The following is a 27,891-nucleotide window of genomic DNA, read 5'->3' as shown; positions in this document are numbered from 1 at the left end:
TTGATTTCTTTGTTTATTCTTTTCTTTCTTCATTTTAAGTATATATTGTTTTACCAAATTTGAATCACACTCCTAAACTATTGTAGAATACCATTTTAACTTCAATTACCTCTTTTGAAAATTATTTTTCTAATTTTTTAAATTTAGTCCATCAACTTTGCATGATTGTCTTATTTCTCAAATTACTCATTCGTTTTAAGTTCATTTTTGACTAAATTTAAACCACATGCTCCATTAACACAGTAGAATACTTGTATAAATTCAATTCCTATTATTAACAACAAAATTATTCTTTTACAATTAAATCCTATTTTATACAATTTGGTCCCTTAGTTGACTTTTTTTTTATAAAAATTATACAAATGATTTAAGCCAACCCTATATTATTATATAATTACTTGTAAGTTTATTTTTTAAATACACATTCAAAGTCCTGATAAAGAAAAAAATGATAAGTAAATCCAAAGCATAACAGTCAGCTGATTAATCTTTTTTGGTTCAAACAACAAATGGTGTCGTCTCCTTGAAAATGTCACGCTGCGAATTAGGGTGTTTTTTTCCGAAAAATCATCTTTTTAATTTAATATCTTCGATCAGGTACCGATTAAATTATATTTTTTGATCTAACACCTTTTACAGTAAGACGCGCCTTATGTTGACATGGATACACGTGTGTATGGCGCGGGACAAGGGCCGCACCTTACGTCACGTAAGATATAGCGCGAGGCAATGGCCGCGCTATTCAATTATCTCAATTATCAAACATGCAGCATGCAAGGTGCGGTGCAAAGACCGCGCCTTGCATTATTTTTCCAAACTTCTCGACTTTAAGGCATCCTCTCTCGGCTATAAATAGCCATCTCCCGTAAACTCTCTCACTAACAATACTTTGAATTATTTGAAAAAATATTATACTAATTGTTTTCAATTAATTTATGTGTTTGTAGAATTAGAAAGTCGGAGCATACGTCAAAATATTTTTGCGGTGCAGGTAATAATATAAAATTATATTATTTAAGTTTATGTGTAAAAAATTTATTCTGTTATATTTTTGATCATATATTATTTATTTAATTAGGTTTGTTTCTGTTTTTTTTGCAGATATAATATTGTTGCAATTTTAAACTCTAAGAATGACGCAACTTTCAGCTATTGTTTATTATGATGGAGAAATTCGAGAAGATGAAACCGGCGTTGTATTCGTATCAAATGAGCGTGTTAAAATATCATTCAAGAGAAACATAACTCTTAAGGAGCTGATAACGAAGATTTCGAGGAAGGTTCATGTTGGAAGTAGTAGAAGAATCTTGTCGTTGCAGTACAAATTTTCAACATCATTGTTGCCATTAATTTATACAACGTTCGAACTATCGAACAATGATGATGTTGAAATGATGGTTGATTCTCAAAGTAATTATTCAGACGGCGATATTGAGATGTATGCAAAGTTTGTTCGAGTGCGTGCTGTTCGAGTTCAGCCATTAAGCTCATACTATGGGCTGGCTGAATAAGTTGATCAAGTTGAGAGGATTTGGTGTAATGAAAGTGATTGAGAATGGGGGTATTTATAGGGAGGGATGGGTGTGAATGAGCGGGGATAATTTGGTAATTAAGGGTATAGCACGAGGCAGAGCCCGCGCCTTTTTCACGCGTGTCAGAATCACAGGTAAGACGCGACCCCTGCGCTGTGTCATACCCTTAATTATCAACATACCCTCGCCCGTTCACACGTGTATCCGTGTTAGCATAAGGCACGCCTTACCCCACGTGATGCCAACTCAGCGTATATTGTAATATAGGAGACGCACCTTATTACAAAAGATGTTAAATCAAAAATATTAAATTAAAAAAATGATTTTTTTTTAAAAAAAAACGCCGAAAATTAGACCCAATTTTCTTGTTCAAGGATGCGCTTCATCTTTTCATCAATCACCAAAAAGTGCTTTTTTGTCCTGCTCATACCTTTTTAAAATTCAACAAATATAATTAAATTTTTATAGACTAAATCTTTTAACTATTAAAAGTTATAATTTTTTAATTATAAATTATTATTTTATAAATTTTTATAATTATTAAAAGTTAAAATAATCATCTGATTATTCATATATTTCAAACTTAATAATTTTTTATAATAAAATTAACGACCGTCTAAACTGGACATTAATTTACTGAATGAGATATAACAAAAATCATATTTATAATGATGTCTACTGACATAGTTATTACTTTCAAGCTACGTGGTTGTGAGGTAAGAAAATAGTGTGTGGGAGACCTTTAGTTGGGATACAAGATATATGTAATCTTTTTTTTCTTATTAGATAATTTGAGGTGATTATAATATAATATATATTTTAAAAAAATTAGTTTATTGACTATACACATAAAACATGTAGATACAATTATTCAAATTTAAATTATTTAAAAAGAATAATAATATTTTCTTTTATGATTAAAAACATTTATTAAGTTTAATATATATCTAATCTTAAATTACGAATAAAATGGAATGTTACAAAATTAGACCTTATATTATATTCTGAAACTAAATACCTAATATCACGTTTCAAAACGCAGCTCAACGACCCTTTCTTGCTTTCAATGTTTGATCTTCAAATTCATTCCTCACCTGCTCCATTCAAACCTAAACCCACCCTTTTAACATTAAAAATTAATAACTATTAAATTAAACAACCCAGTAATTAACTTATTTTGTCTTCCTTTATTTTTTCTCGGCAACCAACCAAGCCCCTCTTAAATCTAAAAAATTTCCAGGGAAAAAAAGGCCGGAACTTGGTTACTCCATGGACAGATTAGTGAAAGCAGATGTTAAGGGAATCGAATTAGTATTCATTAGAGGTCAGAAGAGCTCCACAACTTTCACTTTAACAAATCTTATGCACACCATGTCTGTTGCCGTTTCTTTATCCACAAAAACCCCAGCTTTCTTATCTTTCAACAAGCCTCTTTCCATCATCCCTCCCCTTTCATCTTCATCCTACACTCTCCTCTCCCAGCCGTCCGATCAACCTCCTTTGACCGACCCTCCCGATGCCATCACCGTCAAAACCACCATGGTTCCTTGCCAACCACGATGATCTCCGCCGTCGGTTTTCCAAGCCCAGACCCCACATATTCAAGGATGCTACTTTTCCGATCTCCTTTCTGGGTTCTTAAGTGGTCGAGCATCTCATTTCCGGCAATACCCAAATTTCAGATATCAATCTCTTATTGAACAAAGCAATTTCTGGGTGTTCTGGGAATCAGCTCACGGTGTTACTCAAATCCGCTGCGGTTTCAGGGAAAGCCAATCTGGTCCGTTCGTTAATCGATCGTGGTGGAGATGTAAATCATAAGGACTCAAATGGAAGATCCTTGATCTCCTTAGCTGTTGAAGCTGGGCATCTTGATGTGGTCAATGTCTTGATTTCCTCTGGTTGTGAAATTGATAACTCAGTTGACCATGTTTTTCACTATGCAGCAGCAATAAACAGTGTGGATTTGATGGATGCTTTGTTTCGAGCTTATGGAAACACGGATTCGATAGATTCAGTAGATTTTCACGGTAGAACCCCAATCCACATATCTGCAATCCACGGATACACCGAAGTGACTCGATTTTGTTTAACAGTAGGTGCCAGCCCTGATGTTTTAGATATTAACAAATGCACCCCACTTCATTTAGCTGCCAAGGGAGGTCATTTAGACATCGTGGAATGCTTGTTAGAGGCATCAAATTACACCAAATACGCATTGAACAAACAAGGGAAGACCGCATTTGCACTCGCCTTCGAAAATGACTGTTCGAATGTGTACGATTCGCTGCAATTAAGCGAAGCTTTGAGCCACGCCGCTTGGCCCGGGGATGTGAATGGGATAAAGAGTTGCATAGGTAAAGGGGCGAACGTGAATGGGAGGGACCAAAATGGGTCGAGGCCTCTACATAGGGCGGCATTCAAAGGTAAACTCGAGAGTGTTCGGACTTTGCTTGGATACGGTGGCGAGGACAACGTTGTCAATGATAATGGGTATACACCGTTGCATTGTGCGTGGAGGCAGGGCATGTTGAAGTTGCTTTGTTGTTGATCGGACAAGGTGCTAAAGGTGATTTGAAGAGTCTCAAAGGTATGGGGATGGGGGTTAGATTGAAATCCGATGGTTCTAAGAATCATCGTTGTTATCAGAGTTGTATTGTTCAGCCTTGGCGTAATGACGAGAGGGAACGAGCTTGATTGATAATTTGCATGTTTTTTATTTTTTTTTCTCCTAGTTTGTAGTTGTACAATTCTGTAAATTTTCACTGTAATATGAGATTAGCCGATGGTGTTACTGCTATATAGTGTACAATGGCAAAAACACTGGAGTAAACAAACGAGCCTTCTCGAAATTTATGTAAGAATCGACCTTCTCAAGTAAACATTGGACTCCAGTATCATATATTTGTATGTTACAAAACATTTTTATTCCGTGTTCATATATATGCAAGTGAGCTGCGATCATGTCCGGGTTGAGGGTGACCACGAGTTGGTGTTGGTGGTCTTTGGATATTCAGCTCCTGTGGTGCAATATCAACATAATAAAATACCGATGTAGACGCAGTAAGCAAGTATGCTTTATTTGTCAGAGTTTATAAAGATTACCTGCATCCATTTGTCATCTGCAGCCCGTTCTGGTGATGTTTCTGGGGACTGAAAGGGAGGTGGCAAGGGATGGATCAACTTTGGGACTATAAACAATCCTCTACCGACCACTAATAGAGCTCCGGCATTGTTCGCGGTACCTGGGTGCATATTCTGGATTAGGCAGCAAAAAGATAAGCCTGCACTAGAATGTGACTCAATGTGGTTTGCGTACCGCAATAATTAGTTGCAGAAAAAAGAGTAATTAATTGACCCTGAGCAAATCGTTCGAACCCATCCATTACACATTCATGAGCCCTTATAATAAGTTGTAGCTTGTTTTTCTTACAGAAGTCCGTCACACGATCAGGCTGCATATGGCAACATAAATCATTGTAGGTTATTGTTCACAAAACAGGAAAAGGCAGTATCCCTTGCGTAAATTCAAACTAGAAAGTTTGAACCTTGGCGCCAATCATTATCGGCTCCTATATCTATCAAATTTAAGTATTGATAACTATTTTACACATAAAGCAATAACATTCATACCCCAAAAGTGACTAGACCTGGACCTCTGGCGTTGGGTCTCAAACCTTCTACGCTATCATTTTCTGTTGGATCAGACCTGACCAGGCAAATGAAAGTCGGGATTAATCTGCAGAAAAATATATATAAATTAGAGCAAGGGTTTGAAAAAATACATACCATAATAGGTCCATTAAAATAATGGATCCTGAATCCATTGTTATTGGCCGCTCAAGTTTCTCTATCTGTTCAACTGAATATATAGATCTTCCTATGCCGCCATGCATACAGATAATTTTCTTATCAATAAGAGCAGAAAGTGGAAGATAGTTGAATAGTTGATTGAAGCGTGTCCATGCCCAGATACCATCATTCTCCCCCTACAGATAGATGGTAATAAGCACATTTTCTTGTTAAAGTAAATAATCAATTGACATATGAATGCTCATTCAGACCATTCTCTCAATGCATTCAATACGAAAACCAAAGAGCGCATTTATGTCAGCAGCCTCATGGTTTCCACGAATCAAGTGAACATTTTCAGGGTATTCAATCTGCACAATCATAACAAACAAGATAACTAGTTCAGTAAGAAACAACACAAGACACATTCATAGTTAAACCAAGGCTCATTTGATCCCGAAGCTTGCCTTAAGAGCAAGAAGCAATGTTATTGTTTCCAAGCTGTGTTGTCCTCGATCAACATAGTCTCCTAAAAATAGATAATCAATGTACCTAAAAAACAAAACACCGTCGAATAAGAAATTTTGGAGAAAAATAGCAGAACCTATGATAAAGTAGGAAGTAATAGTCATACGCCTAAAGATTCAAATATGACGGGGATTCATCTAACTTGCACAAGCAGCGTAACTACCAAACTTACGTAATGTCTCCAGCTGTTGAAGGAAATCCATACTCATCGAATAGCCGCATTAAATCACCAAACTGCCCGTGAAGGTCACCAAAGACTTTTACTGGAGCTTTCAACTGAAGCACTGTAGGTTCTTGCATAAAAATCTGTTCAGCAGCATAACAAAGCTCACTCACTTCATATGAATCCAAGAAAAACCTCCTATTAGTGGGCGCTTTCCAGTTTCGGGGTCGAAGCAATGTAGAAATAACCTGAAAAATAAATATAACATTAAGCTACAATAAATTTTTAAATAGAAAACAAATAAACTCATTTAATGCTTGCCTTTTTATGCAAGCCTTGAGGAGATCTCTGTCGAGCAAACTTTCTGGTAGGATAGGAAAGGTCATTATTAGAGGGAATCATCCGTCTACTCTCGTTCTCAAATTGATCCAAGGATAGCTGCCTAACCATCCCACCCAGGTTCCCTACCGCCTCTTTAGCAACTACAACCTGAAGTAAAAGAACCATAAGAATATTGTGGATGCACACCTAGAGAGCTATTCAGACGTGTTTGCGATATACATACAGCTCTAGAATGAAGGCGAACACCAGCCTCATTACCACTAGCATCTGAATTTGTTTCGGAAGCAGGTGCATTGCCATTAGACACATATGTTTCCTCTGGAGGAACAGCAGATGCAGCCTGTGCAGCTTGCCAGACAGCATTTGCTGCCTCAGCTTCAGCAGCAGAAGCCTCCCTCAATTTCTCCATTGAATTTTTGTCTATGCTATAAGATAAAGATTCATCATCAATCGATAATCCCATAGGTGGTGTGTATATACTCACATGAATGAGAGAGAGAGAGCTTCAAGTCACACCTCATGCCCCCAGATGAAGAGAACTCCGGAATATTATCTGAAGCTATTGTTGGCAACAAACTTAAATTAGGTTGATTAAACCTAGGGCTGGTTAAATTTGAGACTCTCTCAGAGGTTAATATAGGAGAATTGATGTCGGACTGGAATGGTGAATTTTCTGCAACTAGGAAATCATCTAAGAGCATATCTGTGGAAAATAAAATAATTTATTATGCAATTAAACATAGCTCAAAAAGGAAAAATGTGAACACAAAAGGTTAAGATAAACAAATCAAAGTTGTTATCTATCACTGTCAAAAGCAAGGAAAAAGCAGAGATGTCATATAGCTGCGAGAGTATGTGTGCATATCGGATACACAAATTTCTAATGCAGACAAGCATGAGTTTGCAGTGGCTTGAGAGTAAGAAGTCACATGAACCTACGATGAAGTTCTCAATACTAGACCATATTGGTGCTAGTCCTTACTTACAGTTCTATTTTTGGTAACTACATCACCCATGCTCACTGAAGTCAACTTCCCAAACTTTACCTTAATTGGACTTCTACTTTTATGTTAACTAGACAAAATGAAACCAGTTCATAATAACAAGTCCATTTACACAACTTTCAGAAAAAACTTTAACATCATTACCTCCTCTAAGGCCACCATAAATATATATTCGAACACCAACAGAAGCAGATGCATGGCGACAACGATGCATAAGTTCCAAAGAAGGATCATCTTCAGCATATCCCTTAGCATTCCATGAGGAAGTAGCAAGTCCATTCCTGTCCAGCCAGACTCCAGCAGCAGTATCCAGTACTATAAAACAAAGAACATAGAAAAGAAACCTGAGATACACAAAACACACACTCCAGACAATTACCTCAAGAATACATACAGAAGCTTACCTGCAATGGCAGCTTCACCCTCTATAGCACGTCCTCCTCTAAGTGCACCTCCAGTAACATGCAATCGTGCACCAACAAAAACCTATTAGCAAGCAAATATCAGGTTGATTGTTTTTAAACGAACAAGGTGTCATAGACATATTGAAGTTGTCTTATGTTCTTAACAAGTATATTCAATAGCTGTGCTTTATACTTACAGCAGCATGCTGATACCTTGGTGAAGGGGAGACTCCAGGGGCAACAGTCCACTCCCACTGACCATTCCTATGCATAAGCAGTCCATGTGCATCTGCCAAAGGCTGTAAAAGTACATATGTAATTGATAAATTCGAAAACAGAAACTCACCCCTAGGCAGACAATTTAGAATAGTTTGGACAGGAAATCATACCAGGCTAGATATAGACTATTCAAAGTTACAAAACATAAAGATCAAAACTTTATGTTAAGCATTATCACATAATTTTTTTTTCTTTTTGAAGTGTTACAAGTAAAATCACAATTACAATTAATACTACAATCCGAATAACTACAACCAAAATCTATCATTAAAACACACTATTAGACTGATAATCGGAATATATTCGGGCCTAGACTAGAAAATCTGAACCTACACCTGGTGAGACTTAAACTAGCATAAAGCTGAACTTGAACCCACAAATGATATTTTCACATGCCAAAACTTTAACCTGGGATCTCAAAATTCTTGGGGCCTCAATCTTGTCATTAGAACAAAGACTGATTAAATAATGGTTATGTACAATCACTTCGACTTCAACAGCTCAAACCAAACAAAATTAAGAGTCTCTCTCTTTTTACCTTGATAAGTTCAGCAAAAAATTGTAACGTGAACCTAAAGCATAAATTAAATGAGAGCAGATCATACCGCCCCAGAAGAGTCTCTTCCACCACAAAGCAAAAACATGCCATCTGAGCGGGCACTAGCGGTTGCATACCTATAAAGATATTATAAATAATGGGAACAATTAGAAAACATATTATGGAAATATAGATACATTAATAGCTTGTATATTGTTAACAATAAGCAAACTCACATTCTAGCAGATGGCCTATCACCTTCAGGATTTAGCCTCTGCCATACATATGGTTTCTGTCCAGTATCCAGACTCCAGGCATCAGAAAGGACTCTTTTTCCTATTTAAAAATAAAAGGAAATAAGAGCAACATTGCTCGGATATCAATGCAATCAAACAAACAAAACCATGAGAAAATCACGAGACAAACTTGAAAACGTACAAAATTCACCATTCTTCAATCTGGGTTACCACATAGTAAGACAGGCAATGTGTTACCACATAGTAATACTGATGGAAATACTTTGGAACACTTTATCAAAGTAGCCACGTTCTACCTAGCAAACTAACGTCTAGACGGATTTAAGAGGGAAAGGATGTTGCCTAAAGCTATTGAAGATTGAAGAGAGTAATCAACAAAGTGAATAAGTTGACCAAGACAAACAAGTTTATTTCTGTATCTTCATTGAACTCGATGCATTATGGTCTCTTCTACAAAAGTAAATAAAGAATACAGCTAGAAAATTGAAAATGTCATACCGTCATTGCCGCTTACAATGACAAGATATCTCTGAGCAACCAAATCCATAACATGGCCATAGCGAGGTCCAGGACCCTGCCCTTGCATCACCACTCTAGCCAAAGAAAACCCGCCAAAAGGATTAAGAGAAATCAGATAATATTGAAACAACAATTTACAAATAGGAATTTTCAAAAGCCACACAACTGAACCTCACCTGTGCCACTTAAACTTATTATTGGTCAGATCAAGGATATGCAGATCATCAGTAGAATGCCCTGCCGGACCAATTCCACCCTAACCAACAGAGGCAAACAACTATTTAGAAAGACCAATCCAAAAAAAAAAACTTATATGAAAGTAGCAATCTTTAGCGACCATTCTGCAGTTTTTGTTGACCTGAAACACGACCATAGTGCCGACAGCAGTTGCTGCATGAGCAGCCCTAGGAGAAGGTGGCTCGCCGGCGGGTCTGATTCTGCACAATTGAATAAAAACAGTCCAAGTAACCAGCTAAAATTTCCAACTCGAACAAAAAATCCCTTAAGATGACAAGGTAAAGGAAAAGAATAATCACCTGGTCCACTTTCTAGTAAGTACATCGTAGGAATGAACTGAATTCGTAACATCCGCCAATCCTAACCCCACCCAAAAAAATTTGAGGAAAAATTACTATAAAAAACAAATTGTAAGTATAAACAACAATCCACAGAGAGAAAGAGGCTAACTGATTCCGGGAGCAGAAGCGGAAGCGCCACCCTCGATGGCGGTGGTACCACCGAAGAGAATAAGTCTAGGACCGTGCGTCTTAGTAGCAGCAACAGCAGTTAGAGTGTGACTACACCGAGGACCAGGAGCATCCTCATCGGAGTCCCAAAAACTCTCCAAAGTCCGATAAATGGGAGCCGGCTGTAGCCACGGCTTCGAACCCATCACGGACCCAACTCTAATCCTAAGCCCCTAACCCGCACTTTTTCTTCCACTTTCTTATTCTTTTCCGGGGTGTTTCGAGAAAATTAAATTACTTTTTCATGCATAGTAAAGGGTACGAAACTAAAAGTTTATGAACTTTATTTTCTCCTTTCTCGGATTCATTCTTCTTTACACAAGTAAATCTGTTTGATTTTGAAATAAATGAATGAATCCGCGTTGGAAAATGGCAATCTGTGTACTGTTGAATTTGAACCTCAAACTTCGCTTTCTAATCCTCCAAAAGGCTAAAAACGCAATGATGGGTTCTAGAATGGGATTTGTTGAAATGAAACCCGGCGGCTCGACTCGGTCAATGCTTCGGTTTCCGTGACGCTTCTTCCTCCTACCTGATTGCATCACTTTGACACGTTTGAAGAAAAATTTAGCATTTTCTTCGAAGTTTTTGTCAATAACCACGTGTTTTGGTGTGAAGAATAGATGTTTTTCTCCAACAATTCTTCCTTTTTAACTTCATTTTTTGAAAAGTTGTACCAAAAATCAATGAAGTTTTGTCATTGATGTTATTCACAAAATAATCTAGAGAAGTGAGGTTTGGCACCAAGCAAATTCCTTTAATTCAAAACCAAAATGATTTAACTTTCAATATCTCAGTCATGGTTGGATTGTATGACTCATTAAATCTCAAACTAATTTCACTTGCATATAATTTATACCTAAATATCAAAGTTGGATAATTATGTTGCCCACATAAAGAGAATCATCGTATTCTCACAACTAACTCACTGCAATTCTTCTCGTACTTAAAATTACTTACTAAAACAACATTCTAGTTTAAAAGAGTAACTTAACATGCAAGGAGAATCATGAATTAGCAAGAGAAATCCCCTTGGTACAACTGTCAATGAAATTATACACAACTTCTTTGCATATAGATTACGAAGGAAAACAACTTCAAAGGGTGAGAAATCCAGGCGCATTTCAATTGCAATAGATGATTTAGCAAAAATATCATATAGCCTCAGTAATATTCCTGGTATCTAAACACTTTTCCCATCTCTAATCCAACTCATTTAAAAGTACGACAATGATAGGTAAAGCCCCATTAGAGAAAAACTTTGCTAGATAGTTATGTTTCCTACATAACGAGAATGGCCATATCCACACAAGGATTCCTCAGTCTTCACTTAAGCCTCAGCATAGTGAGGAACTAGATACCTATACATTCAAAAAAGATAAATATGAGCATAACGCTTAGAAACAAAAACAACCAGCAATGGAAAACACATAATAAAATAGTAAATTTTGGAGGACTTGCCAGAAAGTAATTAATTATTACTAAAGAAAAAACCCCAGATAGATGAAGGATTAGAGTTCCAATTTGTTGGATACATGAGGCAGCAGGAAAACAGAGCATGAGTATGGACAAAACTAAGCAGAGCCTTGAAACTGTCTATTAGAGGTATATACATGCACGTAGGAGTGTGTTGTATACGTGCAAATTGTGTAAACTGTGTAAATAATAGTTAGCTGAGTCAGCAATTGTTAGGAGTCTGTTAGCAGTTAGTTAGGCTGTTAGTGTGGCAGTAACTGCTTGCAATTCTTGTATAAAGAGCCTGCATAATGAGCAGCTCAAGGCATGCTTGTGTTGATGAATATACTTGTGTTCAGTTGAAGAGTAGTAACTCAACACTGTCGAATTGAGAGCAGATGAACCCACATTCCTCTTTCACGTGAAGACCTTGGCGGGAATTTCCTTAATCTCATCGGTGGATATGAGAAGGAAAACAATGCTTCCAATCTCCGCTACGAGCATCCATTTGATTATTTTACAGCAAAAAGAAAATGGCGTTTGGAAATGCAGGGGATCGAACCATGTGCCTCTCAAAATGCAAAGCGAGCACTTTACCATTTGAGCTACATCCCCACACCAAATAGTGTTATTTTCGTTTTGATAAAGTAAAATTTCACTAATCTTAAAACACCATAAACATGAAAGGGCATTTGATATGCTACATTATTGTTCATAGCATCAAACGAATAATATAAAACAAGGGTTTCATGATATTCTATTTTCCTTTCATTTGGCAATAGTTTTCCGTTCTTTCAGTTAAGCCTGGGTTTACCTAGCATTGCCTTTGTCACCGAGAATCATCATTATAGTTGAATCAAACGATTTCAGTGGTTAATAAATTGTTGTTATCCCTCGAGATCCAATGTTAAAGTACTGTGTATGTAGGGGTATGAACGTTTATTATCACATAGTTAATAAAAAAATCATCATTATAATTTTGTTCTCTTATTATTAAATAAATTCGTACTAATTTACTCTTCTTTTACCGAGATTTATTGAAAAGCATATTATGAATCTGTATTTTCTTCATGAAGGTATATTTAACCATGCTAATTTCACAACCAAATGCTATAAAGCTTCACCATGCTAAGTTGCTACAATTCAGATCGACAGACCTTAAGGTATATTTAACGGCTAACAAGAAAAGGAATTCCTTTTCACTTTGAACTTAATCTACCGCACAAGTAACCAAATGTTATCACATATCTGTATTGGTTTAGAAAATATCTAGTCTCATGCAGACCCTGAACTGAAGTGCTGCCTACTACTGAACCAAGGCTCGCCACCCTAAAATAAGTGTGATCAAAGGCCAAAACACAAGAGAACAAGTTCCCTTTTTTCATCTTTCTTATCAAGGAAACTAAGCTAAAGCCCTATAAACATCTGGACTACTCTCAAACATAAACAAGGATCGAGTATGATGGGCAAAAAGACATCAAAATGGACACTGATCTTGAGAAGGCACCAACCCCTAAACTAAACATCTGATAAGGCAAGAAGCAAAGCTAACCATGAAAATCCCTCAGGCTTCCCTTCAGCCTCAGCATACTGAGGAACTAGATACCTATACTTGCAGAACTAAATATGAGCATAACGCTTGGAAACAAAAAGACCAGCAAAAACTCTTAATGGGATTGAGATATGTAGCGGGGAAGTTGTAAATTTTCGAAGACTTGTCAGAAAGTAATTATTACTAGAGAAAACCACAGCACATCCATATTTGATCTTTTACAGCAAAAGGACAAAGAGATTTGGAGATGCAGGGGAACGAACCCTGTACCTCTCGCATGCAAAGCGAGCGCTCTACCATTTGAGCTACATCCCCAATCGAAAAACAGGCTTTAAGAAATTTTTTTATTTTATTATATCAGGCTGAAAACCTAAATTTGATTTATCACCAAACTACACAATTCGGATTATCTTAAAACACCAGAAACATCGCAGGCAATGCTAGGTAAACCCAGGCTTAACTGAAAGAACGGCAAACTATTGCAAAATGAAAGGAAGATAGAATATGAACAAGAATAGCATTTCAATTCGCACAACCTATTGGCTATATTTAACAAAAGCAAAAGCCAGCCAAGATCAAAATTATGCTGGATCAATTGAATGTTCACGAAACAACCCAGCGACAACAGACTCTCCCTCTCTCATACCACCCCTAAAAAAAGATATGAAATCGTCTAAAATTCTTGTGAAGCAGAGCCAATATCGCCCTTTCCTTTACCACTCTTCTTCGGCAACAGATTCTGGTGAATGTTGGGTAAAACGCCACCGTTTGCAATCGTAACAGTCCCCAAAAGTTTGCTCAACTCTTCATCATTCCTCACGGCCAGTTGGATGTGCCTCGGAACAATACGGTTCTTCTTGTTATCCCTAGCCGCGTTTCCAGCGAGTTCAAGAACCTGCAACCACAAGTTTTTTTTACCCAAACAGTCAAATTTCCTCCTATTTGCATTTGAAAGGGGAATGTTAAAAGAATAGGGTGAAAAAAGAAGGGCACGTACCTCAGCGGCGAGGTACTCAAGGACGGCGGAGAGGTAGACGGGGGCACCGGCACCAACGCGATCAGCATATTTTCCGGCTTTAAGGAAGCGAGAGATACGGCCAACGGGGAACTGGAGGCCGGCTTTCTGAGATCGGGAAACGGATTTGGAGGATTTGGGCTTGCCTCTGCCTCCCTTTGTTGATCCTGAAGAGCTCATCTTCGTTTAAAACCCTAGATTATTTGTATTGGGAATGATTTGGGATTATGGAAAATTCAATTTTAGCGTTTTTTTGTAACGATGATGATCAATTGGAATAAGGACGTAAAAAGGTTCGTTTATAAAGCGAGTGGCAAACTGCTTGCGAGTTTTCATTGGATCAGAAAGGGGAGCCACGGATTGCCGACGTAGAAATTACAATAATTGATTTTTTATTACCTTTTAATTTTGATTTTAACTATTCAATTAAGAGTGAGTGTTCAATTGAGTCGAGTGAAGTTAAATTTTTTTGAATTATTTGATTTGACTAACCTCAATTTTTTAACTTGAAGTTGATTTGAAATTTTTTTCAGTCAAATAAAATAAAATTTTTTTGAATTATTTGATTTGAGGAACCTCATTTTTTTTAACTTGGAGTTGACTTCAATTTTTTTAGCCGAATCAAGTTTATAAGATTGGAGTCGATTCAAATTTTTAAGTTTCTATTTAAATTTAATTGTAAATATTTATAATAGACTTAATATAAAAATAAGTGCTCAAATCATACTATTTTTTTTATTTAAGTGTCTAAATTATATTTCAATTAATCCAGGTACCTAACGTTATAAACGTTATCATTTTAAGTGTCTCGACCATAACGACAATTAAAAAATCCCGTTAAGTGTACAAATCAAGCGACCTCGGTAGTAAAAGAATTGTTATTGCTCCTTGAGATATCGGGTTAAAGCAGCATAAGTGCTAGGGTGTGAGCATTTAATATCAAATGGCTAAGAGTTTATCTTCGAATAAATATTGACTTGTATTTTCCATATATTAATAATAATAAAAATATTTCTTTAAGTGATACTAATTGTATTTTGATAATTTTAAAACTTAAAATTTAAAGACAATTTATCATATTAAATTTTTTTTAAAAAAATAAATAAATCCCTCCCTTCTCCCTTCTCCATTCTCCCTTCTCCCTTCTCCCTTCTCCCTTCCTCTTCCTCTCTCGTCCTTCTTCTCTCGCCTTTTCCCATAATTTCAGGAGTGGATAAAAACTATGGATTTAAACTCATGTGAGAAGATTGTTATGGATAAAAACTAGAGAAAATAACCCAGTGACCGAAAATTCTTTATAATATACGATTTTAACCAACTTTTTTACGATTTGCCAAAATGACCAACAAAATCGCAATGCGATCTCTAAATCGCAACGCAATCTCCATTATCTCAATTCAGTTCCAGATTCGCAACGCGATTTTGACCATCGCATTGCGATTTTCAAAATCCGCGTTGCGATTTTAGATAATCGCAATGCGAATATGTAAATCGCAACGCGATAACACGTGATCGCAACGCGATTCTGACTATCGCAACGCGATTATACGTGATCGCAACGCGATTCTGACTATCGCAACGAAATTCTGACTATCGCAACGCGATTCTGACTAACGCATCACTGAATTTCAAATTCGTAACAGGTTTTAGTTTCGCAACACAAATTGGTATATAACTACTACGTAGCAGCATCAACTCATAACCTAAATCCCTAAATCGTAACTCATTCCATCTCCATATATCACTCTCTCCGTCGACATCCGTTTCTATATCCAACGACATCCTTCCCCATCCGGTAACAGGTTTTAGTTTCGCAGCTCGTTTGTTTAGTAAATTAATTTACAATAATGAAATCATCTAATGTTGATCATGTTTGGATATATTTGTGTTTTGGAGGGTCATGGGAGAATGTTCATGGTGTTTTATAATATATGCCTTTACCCATGAATCTTCAACTAAAACTGTCATTAAAAAAGTTAACTTATGAAACTCTAATGTTACGTGTTGCAAATAAATTCAATTTAGAGCCCTTAAGTGGATTTAGGCTATCTTATCAGAGAAAATGTAAAGTTTATTTGTTAACCGACAATGAAGATGTTGAACGATTCATTGCTTACATTAGCGTTTCGCAAAATGATGTTACATTGTATGTTGTTGAACCTAGAAGTAGTGAAGTTGGGTCAGTAGCAGGTAGTAATCAACTAAGTTTTTCAACCCTAATTTATGGTGCTCAAAATTTAATGGTTTCACCACAATTTCATCACCAAGCAAATTTTGTTTCACCACATTTACCGATTTTCGTATTAACCAGTTAGACGATGATGAGCCAACAGAAAAAATTGTGAGTACTAGTCGGTATTTGAAATTTGATCTTGGTCAATACCCGAACTTTGATATTGGTCAATACTCGGATTTTGATGATGTTTCAAAAGAAGAAACATACCCTGCGTGTAATGATTTTGATATTGGTCAATACCCGAATTTTGATGATGAAACAGCCGCTGCCGAGGAAGATGTTGTTGATGATAACGAGGAGGAAGTTACGACTGCGAATGAACATGTTGAACATCCATTCTGTAATACATATAACCCTGAAGAAGAAAAAGAAAAAGAAGAAATCCCCGAAGAAAATGCCACGGGAGTATAACTGGAATATGCCAGAATTACTTCAGATACCGGAAGAAGAGTTAGTAAAAATAGCAGTTGATTGTTACACAAAAATTATTCGTATCAAGAAAGATGATTGTTTTGATACAAATGAAGACTTGAAGATAGCTTTGTATACGAAATGTGTGGAAGATGGCTATCAACTAAAAGTTAACAAATCAAGTAAAGATCGTTTCGAAACAAGGTGTATGATTGACAAAAACTGTATGTGGCGTATGATTGCAAAGAGGATAAAATATTGCGAAATGTTTTAAGTTAGGACTTTTATTGATAAACATACATGTTCAATAACCCAAGTTTTCCTCACCATAGACAGGCAAACAAAAAGTTGTTGGGTGGTTTTCTGGCTGAGTTAATGTTTTTGAATGGCAGGGTATATCGGGGACATGAAATTATGACTGACAGGAATGCTCGGTTCAAGATTAGTATCTCATATTCTCAAGCTTGGAGAGCCAAATGTTATGCCTTGGAATTGTTGAGGGGGTCTCCAGAAGCATCGTTTGCCCAACTGCCGGCTTATTGTCACAATTTAAAGCTGAAAAATCCTGGGTCGGTAACTCATATCAAAACAGATAGAGATGGAAGCTTTGAGTTGCTGTTTATCGCCATTGGTGCTACGGTTAGTAAATCAATATAATTTTGTTGACTCATTTTAGTTAGTTACATGCATTTCACATTTAAATGATTATATTTCTTATGTATATTATTTTGTAGATTCGTTCGTTTATTACTTGCATGCGCCCAGTTATTATAGTTGACGGAGCACATTTGAAAGGTCGATACCTTGGAGTAAACTTATTAGCAGTATTCATGGATGCTAACAATGGGATATTGCCAATAGCTTACGGGGTTGGCAAATCTGAAACCTGTGATTCATGGACATGGTTTATGGGGCATCTTAGGGATTGCATAGGTCCTATTAGCAATCTGACAATCATATCCGATAGGGCAAACTCAATTGACAACGTTGTTAGAAGGTGTTTCCTAGATGCTTTTCATGGACTTTGTGGTGTTCATTTATATAGAAATCTAAAATCAAGGTTTTCTGGTATAAAAAATCACAAATGGACATACTGGAAGGCTGTAAAAGCTTATCGAGAAGTGGATTTTAATAAGCATATAAATTGTTTAAGATGTGTTTTGCCTCAGTGTGCTCAAACACTAGAAGATGTCGGGTTTGAAAGATGGTCAAGAGTACACCAACTTGGAGCAAGATATGGTTTCATGACGTCTAATAGTGCAGAATCAATCAACGCTCTAAGTCGTCATTCCCGGAAATTACCCATTACTATGTTAATGGAGTTTTTTCGAGCCTCTATTCAACAGTGGTACTACAAGAAAAGAAACCATGCAGATATTATTTCTTTAAATTCGTAACTTATCATATAATTTACTAAGTATTATTTATTTAAATTTACAGGAACATTGGAACATCGTGTTACATAATGGATTGAAAAAAAGATAACAAAACGTGTTGTGAATTCAACGTCATGGAGAGTTGAACCATGTTCAAACACTTTGTTTGAAGTACTGGATAATAACTTAAATGGACTTGTTGATCTAAATTCAAAGATGTGTAGTTGTATGAAATGACAAACATCTGGTTATCCGTGTGGCCATGTTATAAAAGTTGCTTTTCATCTAAACCGAGATGATTCAAGCGCATATGCTATGGATTGCTATACTACAGAAGTATATCAACAGACTTATGCCAAGATTATCTACCATATTCCACATCCTTCTGAGTGGGACATACCAGATGACTTACAAACAGTTTTGCCACCAGCCATGGACAGAAGGCTACCTGGCCGACCAAAAAGTCACGATCGTATACCGTCTAAGGGTGAAGAGAAGAAGAGATCGACATGTAGTCGGTGCAAGGAAAGTGGTCATACAAGGTTGACTGTTGATCACCAGTGCCATCACAATCATCTTTTCCTCTACCAAAATATGGATCATCATCAAAATCCAAAGCTCATATGGTGTCAAGCAAAATGCAATCAAAATAACAATCAAAATCCCAATCACAACCGGCTTCACCTTTTGGGACTATTAACTTAGGTGATTTTTAAATGCAAACGTTGTATTATGTGTATTTTATGTGTAAACTTTTAACATTTTCAGTTAGGCCCATGCATATTAGTAACTTGAGTTTGAACATTGCTATGATTTGTTCAGTTATTATCACTTATTACACATTCATTTGACTATCGCAACGCGAATATGACTATCGCAACTTGAATTTGAATATCGCAACGGGATAATCGCAATGCAAAAATGACTATCGCAACGTGAATTTGACTATCGCAACGAGATAATCGCAATGCGAAAATGACTATCGCAACGCAAATTTAACTATCGCAACGCGAATTTGACTATCGCAACGAGATAATCGTAACGTGAATTTGATTATCGCAACGGGAATTTGACTATCGCAACGAGAAAATCGCAAAGTGTATTAGACTATCGCAACGCGAATATGATGCAGATTGAAATCAACAAATCAACTTTTACATTTCAATCAATTAAACAAGAACAAATAAGAATTATTTACACATCAATAATCAACTTTTAATCAATTAAACAAGCACAAATAATAATTATTCACACATCAATTAAACAAATAAGAATTATTTACACATCAATTAAACAAATCAACTTTTATTATATTATTTTTCTTATCAATTAAACAAGTCAGACTTTTAAGAATCAATTACAATAAAAAAAGTGTACCCCAGACAGTTGTTTATGCACATCAATTTCACGCAGCTCACTTCAGGATTAACCTGCAGAAACCAAACATTTGCTCAAACAACACTTTCTACACATCTAAAACCAACAAACAACAAATTATATTGAATTCTAGGTACTTAACAACACTTGAATTTGACTTACCAATTGTTTATGGACACTTTCATAACGCGAATGCAGGTAGGCAGCGTCTCGCATATATCGTTCTAGTCATAAAATGCCGAAATCACAAGCCTACTGCACCTCTATCTCTATCGGTGGGAGGTAGAAACTCTGTACTTCATGTCGTCAAACGCTCCAAGCACATGCATACGAGAGGACCACAATCCCCTCTGGCTTCTTGCTTTTGTTGTGGCGCGGTCTCGTCTCTGATAACTGTAATATTGAACTTCTTTGGCTTCTTGTTTCCAGAATAAGTCCAATAATTAATCTCATCCAAGAATTTAGCCAAATGAGAGCTCCATCCCTTAATAATATCTCTCAAATCAGACAATGATATGTAATTTATCATGCTGTCATATACTATTGTCTTCAGGGATGGAAGTTGAAGCTCGACGAGAAGCCAATGAGTACGTTCCAAAACAGGGATAAACACCTACAATCATAAGTAATAATTCAATTGCGTACTTATTTATAAACACCTTTAAAATATTTAAAAAATAAATACTAACCTTATCGACCTCCCACCATGCAGGATAAAATTTAGCTTGTCCATTAGCCAACACATATGATTCCTGTCGTTGATTCTTCATGTGAACTACGTGAAAAGACGTCGGCATAATTGTATATCGCGTATTTTTTTATTTTTCTTGATTTTCCTTATTATTAGAAGACGTGACATCCATGCATCAATATGTTGTTTACAAAAAAAGACATATATTAGTGAATTGCATAAATTTTAAAAAAAATTAATAAAAATGAAATATAAGAAGAAAAATATAAGACTTACCCCCCATCGAAATAGCATTTGTCTTCAACCCCTAATAACACACCCCACCAAGACCGATCAATCAACAAATGCATATCATCGTTGAGTTTGTATATGTCAGCGTAACACCCCTGGCTCCGCTCATGTAGATAAAAATCAACTGCGGTCTTAGCCCAAAGGGTATTATCCAGAATTGTTTCCGGTAGTTTTTTCCTCTCCACTTTATCTGCCGGAATGGTACTGGCCGGTAACTTATACGAAAGCCAACATTCATCCATCATGTCTGGCACGGGAAGAGGTTTGTCAATAATTCGATATAATATACCGTGTGAATCGGGCTCTAGAATGTTGGGATGGACCTCTTCAATGATGATAGGGGCCTCTTGAACGGTGGGAGGGGACTCTTGAGGGATGATATGGGCCTCTTGAACGATAGGAGAGGCCTCTTGAACGATTACAGATGAGTCGGGCTTATTCTTACGGAGTATTCGCACTATTGGGGTGAACGGAGAGTTAATGGCACGTGCACGTCATCTGATGCGTGAACCCCGTCGTGCAAGAAAAACCCAACGTAAAGCATCCACCTTATCGGGCCGCTAAAAATAAATTAATACATAAAATCAGTAAATAAACAGACATGATATTAAACAGTGAAAACAAAGACAAATATGTTTCAAACTTGCACGGTATTCACCCAAGTCATTATTCTATCATAGTTCACAAAATGCATCAGATAACATTCCGGAAGTAAGCACTTATATAAACATTTAAAAGGACAACATATAGGTTTATTGCATGTTCAAGGACAACATAAAGGGTAGTAGTTTATTCTTCAAACTTAAATTTGCAACATTGTGAAGTTAGTATTTGTCTTTGTCTTTTGGTTGAAGTAATGCAATCCATTCAAGTTTCAATTTGCAGAAGAATAATAGTTTCTGAAACTTAAAATCACAACACGAAACTTAAAATCGCAACACAAAAATGATTATCGCAACGCGAATTTGACTATCGCAACGAGATAATCGCAATGCGAAATGACTATCGCAACGAGAAAATCACAACGCGAAACTAAATTCGCGTTGCGATAGTCATTTTCGCATTACGATTATCCCGTTGCGATAGTCAAATTCGCGTTGCGATAGTTATTTCCACGTTGCGATATTCGTTTTCGTATTGCGATTATCCCGTTGCGATAGTCAAATTCGCGTTGCGATAATCATTTTCGTGTTGCGACTATTCTTCTTCTGCAAATTAAAACTTGAATGGATTGCATTACTTCAACCAAAAGATAAAGACAAATACTAACTTCACAATGTTGCAAATTTAAGTTTGAAGAATAAACTACTACCGAATGAATTTACTAAGCAATCCAAAAGACAAATATGAATTTACTAACTTTAACCAAAAGACAAAACAAAGACAAATACTAAGTTATTTTAGAACTGTTTAGCAGTATTGGCAGCAACCGAATGAATTTACTAAGCAATCCAAGTGAAATGGTTAATCTAAGTGAAATTACGAGTAAATCAAGTTAAATGAAAAATCTTAAACTTACCTCGTTGCGTAGAGTATGAACCTCATTCTGCAACGATGCTACCATCTCACATAGAGCCGCTACCTCACCACGTAAAGTTGATACCTCCTTACGCCATTCACCACTGTCATCGCGTAAAGTACTGACCTCCTCACGCAAGGCATTGACCTCATCACGTAACTCCCCTAACTCATCCCGTGGAGGTAGAGAACAGGGAGATAAATGTCGTGGTATCTTTGCCGGTCGCCTATCATGAGGTGATGGTGGAGAAGAGGCTCGATGATGTGACAGAATAGGTGATGGCTCTCGTTGTAGAGGTGTATAGTGTGGTCGATCAGGTGATGGCTCTGGGTAAGGTGATGGCTCTCGAAGTGGAGGCTGCTCATCATCCGTGCCATCAAAAAAACGCTTACTAGCTTGCCACCAATCAGTGGCAAGCTCAGCCTCCGTGGGTGTCAGCCTCTGTAATGGAGTGTTGGCCTCCTAACAATATAAAAGCTCAAATAAAGTTAAACGTGTACTAGTAATAACTTGTTTATATATGGTAGTATTTGTGTTAACTTACATCATTTATTGTCGTATACCGTAGTAACTCTTCCCAAATCAATAGCCGCCATTTCCTCTTCCAGGAAATAGCCCTAGGAATATCATTTGAAGTTTTGAATGCATATGTCTGCATGTCGGGAAAAGCCTCAAATATCCAAATCTACAAACAATATAATACACAAACATTAGTAATTGTTAAAATAATTAATTATAATTTTGGAAACATTATATAGAAATTCTTACCTTAAAGGCCCAAATAAAACCTGACAAAGTGTATTTGGAACCATCGTCACACAAACTTTTGCGGTCATCAAAGGCAGACGACAACTTATTCCAGGTAGCTTTCCATAGATACGAACCCCACGGAAATAAGTTCCATGCATTTAGGTCCTCAACCAATAATATTAGGTCCTTAGGAATAGGTTGTCTGCCCTCTCTACCTAAAAAGTCGGTATGCAAAAGTACTAAAAGGCATACTCGGATAACATCGACGTCATCCATCCGAGTAAAACCATCTTTCTTATTAAATATTCTCATCAAGTCGTCGACGTGTAAATTCGACTTCTCCATTGACAGCTCAGGAAAAACTCGGGATAACCATGATGGGCGGGTAATATGACTAGTGTATCGACCTACATCATCGTGTCCGAAGCGTAGACCAGTGATTAAGCAAAACTCCTCCCGCCCAAAACACGTATACGCCGGTGGAAAATGAAACCATATCTCTTCATTACCACGTTCTATACTCTCGGGTAGATCGCGTGTCATGGTCTGAAGCCACAAATGGGTCAACATAGCATCTCCACCCGGATGTTGTACTTTCAGCCATGGTCTGAAGCAAGTATCCTCAAACAATTGTCTTTGTACAGGTGAAAGCTTCGACGCAATTGTAGTGACTAGGCTTATTTTATTCCTTAAGGTCAATTGAGCCGAAAAAAAATTCTACAAAAACAATAAACATTCCAAGTTAGATATACCAAAAACTACACTGTGAAGATATACCAAAAACAATAATAAACATAAAGCGTAGTAGTTTATTCTTCAAACTTAATTTTGCAACACTGTGAATTTAGTATTTGTCTTTGTTTTTTGGTTGAAGTAATGCAATTCATTCAAGTTTCAATTTGCAGAAGAAGAATAGTTTCTGAAACTTAAAATCGCAACACGAAAATGAAAATGGCAACGCGAAAATGATTATCGCAACGCGAATTTGACTATCGTAACGCGAAATGGCTATCGCAACGAGATAATCGCAACGCGAATTTTGTCGTTGCGATTTTCATTTCGCGTTGCGATTCTCGGTTTCAAATGGTCATTGTCTAAAATTGAAACTTGAATGAATTGCATTACTTCAACCAAAAGACAAAACAAAGACAAATACTAACTTCACAGGGTTAAAAACTAAACAGTAGCAGTATTGGTAGCAATCTATTATTGAAATTACCACTAAACTTATCATTAATTTCAATATGAAAAACCTAATAATAATGCAAAAATTTCAAAATAAAAATAATTAAAAAAACTAACCCTCGGTGGTTGATTTGGTTGATTTTCCATTTCTGATCGTGAATGATTGCGAGGTTGGATCTGAGAGATGGAGATAGACGGATTTCGCCGGAGATGGGGACGAATTTCACCGGAAATGGGGATGGATTTCGTCGGAGATGGGGACGGATGTCGCCGTAGAGAGTGAGAGATGGAGATGGGATTGAGTTGTGATTTAGGGTTTTAGGTTAAGAGTTACGATTACGGGTAAATATTCGTGTTTGGAATTTGAAAATAAAATACGCGTTGCGATACTAATGGTGCTTTGAAAATCGCATTGCGTTTTTATATTATCGCAAAGCGATAGTCAGAATCTCGTTGCGATAGTTCGAATCTCGTTGCAATAGTCAGAAACGCGTTGCGAGCACGTGTTATCGCGTTGCGATTTACATATTCGCATTGCGATTATCTAAAATCGCAATGCGGATTTCGAAAATCGCAATGCGATGGTCAAAATCGCGTTGCGAATCTGGAAACTGAATTGCGATAATGGAGATCGCGTAGCGATTTAGAGATCGCGTAGCGATTTAGAGATCGCGTTGCGATTTAGAGATCGCATTGCGATTTTGTTGGCCATTTTGGCAAATCGTAAAAAAGTTGGTTAAAATCGTATATTATAAGGAATTTTCGGTCACTGAGGTTATTTTCTCTAAAAACTATTGGTAAGTTATTAAGAGAATGTGCAAAGGTAAAAAAAGAAAGAAGAGGAATCGGCAAATGGGGAGGCTTGCCTTTTTTAAATGTTTTGTTGTGGATATATTTACGGTCTTATACGGTGGCGGGTGGTGGCAGAAGTAGAGAGGATCGGTAATTAGGGAGAAGAGGAACTGATTGGAGCCATGGAAGTGGTGAAAATGGAGGTCCAAAACTAGTTATGCTCAATAGCGGTGAAAATAGTAGAGTATAAACGAGAGAAATATGTAAGTTACTATAGTAAGCATTTATTGATTTCTTTAATTCTTATTCTAAATTAATCTTCAAAATTTTTGAACATTTTAAATTTATCCTCGTTCTAAATTAATTTAAAACTTTTGAATATTTGAATAATATCATTTAAAAGTTTGAGAACCGATATAAAATGAAGGTTATAATTCATAGATAAATGTAAAACTTTCAAAAGTTTGAAAATTAATTTAGAATGAGAATTATAGTTAAAAAAATGAAATTGAAATGTGAACTAATATAGAATAAAGATTTCAAGGTGAAAATAACTTTTTAATTTAAAACGGTCACTCAAACAAACGAAAGAAAAGAAAGTTGAAAACGTTTGGAAACTTGTTTAAATCATTAATTTTGTGAACGGTCAGCTTTGAATCTAGAGACTAAGCACAATGCTAAGATTGTGCTAGGAATAACTGAGATCAACTAAGATTGGTAATGACCCTAATAAACAATGACGTAAAGTGATTTCTTATGAATTATCATAAATATACAGTATGTCTGATGAATAAAAATTAATTTTATTTTAAAACACTTAATTTTGGTGTTAGGAAAATGGAAGGAAATGTCATCCCAAAACTATCAAACCAAGACTTATTGGCAAAAAGAGGTATAAAAAGATTTATGTATCTGATAAAATATGATTACATGTGTTTTATGAGTAACAGGGTACTAATATATTGTGAAAATGTATCCAATGCCAGCTCTTTTACTTTGGTGAGGGCGATTGTTGGTCTTTGTGCTAAAGTATGGTTTATAGACTTCCAAAAAATCTACAGAAAAAAATAAACTGCAACAGATATCGTTGCGAAAAGATGAATTCCTCTTTCGCTGGTTCGATTACTATTCTTTTTGTTGCATTCGCCTCCATTGCTTCGTATCTTAGATAGAGAAATTAATGGCTCCTTTTACGGTAAGTAACACGTGTTGTATTATGGTAATATTCAAGATTTTATTTTTTTAAATAAAAATAAATTATTATATTTAAAAAATATTTTTTTTAAAAACACAGCCCTCACTCCCCCAGTCCCCTCCCTCCTGCTGCCCCCTCTCTCCCCCCAACCCCTCCCTTCCCCTTCCCCTTCCCCTTCCCCTTCCCCTTTCTCTCCTTTTACCCAATATTAACATTTGGTGATGGCAGCCGGAATCACTAGTTACGGTGGTTATGTCGTCGGGTAGAGCTTCAGTCGACAGGATTGAAATGGTGGCTGCCAACGTGAGTATAGAAATTAAAATAACTATTTTAAAGTTTTCGAGTTTTTAAAGATTTTTGAAAAATATGGATTCTCTTAAAAGAAAATTTATTTTAAAGTTTTTATTTTATTTTAAACAAAACTTTTAAAATTGCTATAACATGACATGTGTCACTCAAATGAATATTTTAACGACCATTACGGACGGGAACTTAAAATAGTAACATTTACAATATTAGGCACCTATATTGATAAAAAATAATTTAGGCACCAAAATAAAAAATAATAATATAATTTGAACACTTATTTTTATATTAATCTATTTTTTAATAGTCTGGTGTGATTATAATATATATTTAGAATATATTTTAATTATTGACCATACACAGTACATAACTACTTGAACCTGAAATTTCTAAGAAAACAATACTCCCTTTTCACCTCTGAGGTTGCGTAACGGGTTCATGAAGAGTTTTTTTGAATAGGGGTTCATGAAGAGTTGATAAAACTTTTGGGGACTGTTACGATTGCAAACGGTGGCGTTTACCCAACATTCATCAGAATCTGTTGCCGAAGAAGAGTGGTAAAGGAAAGGGTGATATTGGATGGGCTTCACAAGAATTTTAGACGATCTTCTTTCGTTTTTTAGGGGTCGTGTCTAGTGTCGCTACATTGTTTCTTCAACATTCAAATGATAGCATATAGGTTCTGCGAACTGAAATGCATACATTCTTGTTCATAGAATCAAACACATAATATAAAACGATGTATTCAAATTCTGTTTTCCTTTCTTTAAGTTGCGTTTGGGTTTACCTGCTACCATGCCTTATATTTATGATGTTTTAAGATTGGCCAAATTGTGTAGTTGATCAAAAGCAAAATGATATTTTGCATCTAGTATTTAATAAACTAAAAATATTATTAAAGCTAATTGGACAACTGGGGATGTAGCTCAAATGGTAGAGCGCTCGCTTTGCATGCGAGAGGTACAGGGTTCGATCCCCTGCATCTCCAAGTGCTGTCGTTTTTTGGATGCTATTGCAGATCCTGGAAGCATTGCTTTTATCTCATATCAACTGATGAGATTAAGGAAATTCCCTCCAATATTTCCCAAGGTCTTCACGTGAAAGAGGAATGTGGGTTCATCTGCTCTCAATCCGACAGTTTCAAGGCTCTGCCTAGTTTTGTCCGTACTCATGCTGCTGCCTCATGTATCCAACAAACTGGAACTCTACTGATGAAGAATTTTTGTGTGGATCGATATGGTCATTCTGGTTATGTAGGAAACATAATTACGAAGCAAAGTTTTTCTCTAATGGGGTTTGTTTACATATCATTGTCATAGTTTGAATGAGTTGGATTAGAGAAGGGCCAAAGTGCCAGGAATATTACTGTGATATTCCTGCTAAATCATCTACTGCACTCGAAATGCGCCTGGATTTCTCACCCTTTGAAGGAAACATAATTTCTTTGTCAGTTGTATCAAGGGGAATTTCCCTTGCTAATTCATGATTCTTCTTACATGTTAAGTTACTCCTTTAAACTAGAATGTTGTTTTAGTTGGCAGTTCTTGAGCACCACAACGTGAAGATTTGCAGCTTAGGGACGACTTAAAATACTCTAAAAAAAATTGGGGTTAAACAATACAAATGTTGAAGATAA

General features: G+C 36.4%; 3 protein-coding genes and 2 non-coding genes across 5 annotated transcripts; 2 read left to right on the top strand and 3 right to left on the bottom strand.

The window, feature by feature from the left end:
• The first annotated feature begins 2,801 nt into the window (after positions 1 to 2,801).
• On the top strand, positions 2,802 to 4,229 carry LOC120161092 (protein VAPYRIN-LIKE-like). The gene is made up of 3 exons (XM_039171376.1): positions 2,802 to 3,074; positions 3,265 to 3,958; positions 4,057 to 4,229. The coding sequence occupies exons 1-3, from the start codon at positions 2,802 to 2,804 to the stop codon at positions 4,227 to 4,229; spliced, it is 1,140 nt and encodes a 379-aa protein (XP_039027307.1).
• A 134-nt stretch (positions 4,230 to 4,363) lies between these two features.
• LOC120161241 (serine/threonine-protein phosphatase BSL1-like) lies at positions 4,364 to 10,429 on the bottom strand. The gene is made up of 21 exons (XM_039171508.1): positions 10,046 to 10,429; positions 9,895 to 9,955; positions 9,717 to 9,795; positions 9,535 to 9,614; positions 9,338 to 9,432; positions 8,819 to 8,918; positions 8,650 to 8,719; positions 7,963 to 8,064; positions 7,766 to 7,847; positions 7,506 to 7,676; positions 6,874 to 7,060; positions 6,581 to 6,782; positions 6,337 to 6,504; positions 6,025 to 6,263; positions 5,792 to 5,876; positions 5,597 to 5,695; positions 5,322 to 5,521; positions 5,166 to 5,241; positions 4,852 to 4,987; positions 4,638 to 4,777; positions 4,364 to 4,552 (listed from the first exon to the last, which is right to left on the bottom strand). The coding sequence occupies exons 1-21, from the start codon at positions 10,248 to 10,250 to the stop codon at positions 4,469 to 4,471; spliced, it is 2,661 nt and encodes an 886-aa protein (XP_039027439.1). The 5' UTR covers positions 10,251 to 10,429; the 3' UTR covers positions 4,364 to 4,468.
• A 2,924-nt stretch (positions 10,430 to 13,353) lies between these two features.
• TRNAA-UGC lies at positions 13,354 to 13,426 on the bottom strand. Its single transcript has one exon. It is a non-coding gene; the product is annotated as a tRNA-Ala (tRNA).
• A 200-nt stretch (positions 13,427 to 13,626) lies between these two features.
• On the bottom strand, positions 13,627 to 14,402 carry LOC120161007 (histone H2AX-like). Its single transcript, XM_039171316.1, has 2 exons — positions 14,109 to 14,402; positions 13,627 to 14,006 (listed from the first exon to the last, which is right to left on the bottom strand). Exons 1-2 carry the CDS (start codon positions 14,304 to 14,306, stop codon positions 13,785 to 13,787), a joined length of 420 nt encoding a protein of 139 aa, XP_039027247.1. The 5' UTR covers positions 14,307 to 14,402; the 3' UTR covers positions 13,627 to 13,784.
• Positions 14,403 to 27,170: 12,768 nt separating this feature from the next.
• Positions 27,171 to 27,243, top strand: TRNAA-UGC. Its single transcript has one exon. It is a non-coding gene; the product is annotated as a tRNA-Ala (tRNA).
• Positions 27,244 to 27,891: the final 648 nt, after the last annotated feature.

This window comes from Hibiscus syriacus, unplaced genomic scaffold, assembly GCF_006381635.1.
Source record: "Hibiscus syriacus cultivar Baekdansim isolate YM2019G1 unplaced genomic scaffold, ASM638163v2 tig00111398_pilon, whole genome shotgun sequence".
In the NCBI taxonomy this organism is placed as follows: domain Eukaryota; kingdom Viridiplantae; phylum Streptophyta; class Magnoliopsida; order Malvales; family Malvaceae; genus Hibiscus; species Hibiscus syriacus.
Note: the sequence above shows the minus strand (reverse complement) of the source record. Positions and strands in the feature narration are given on the sequence as shown.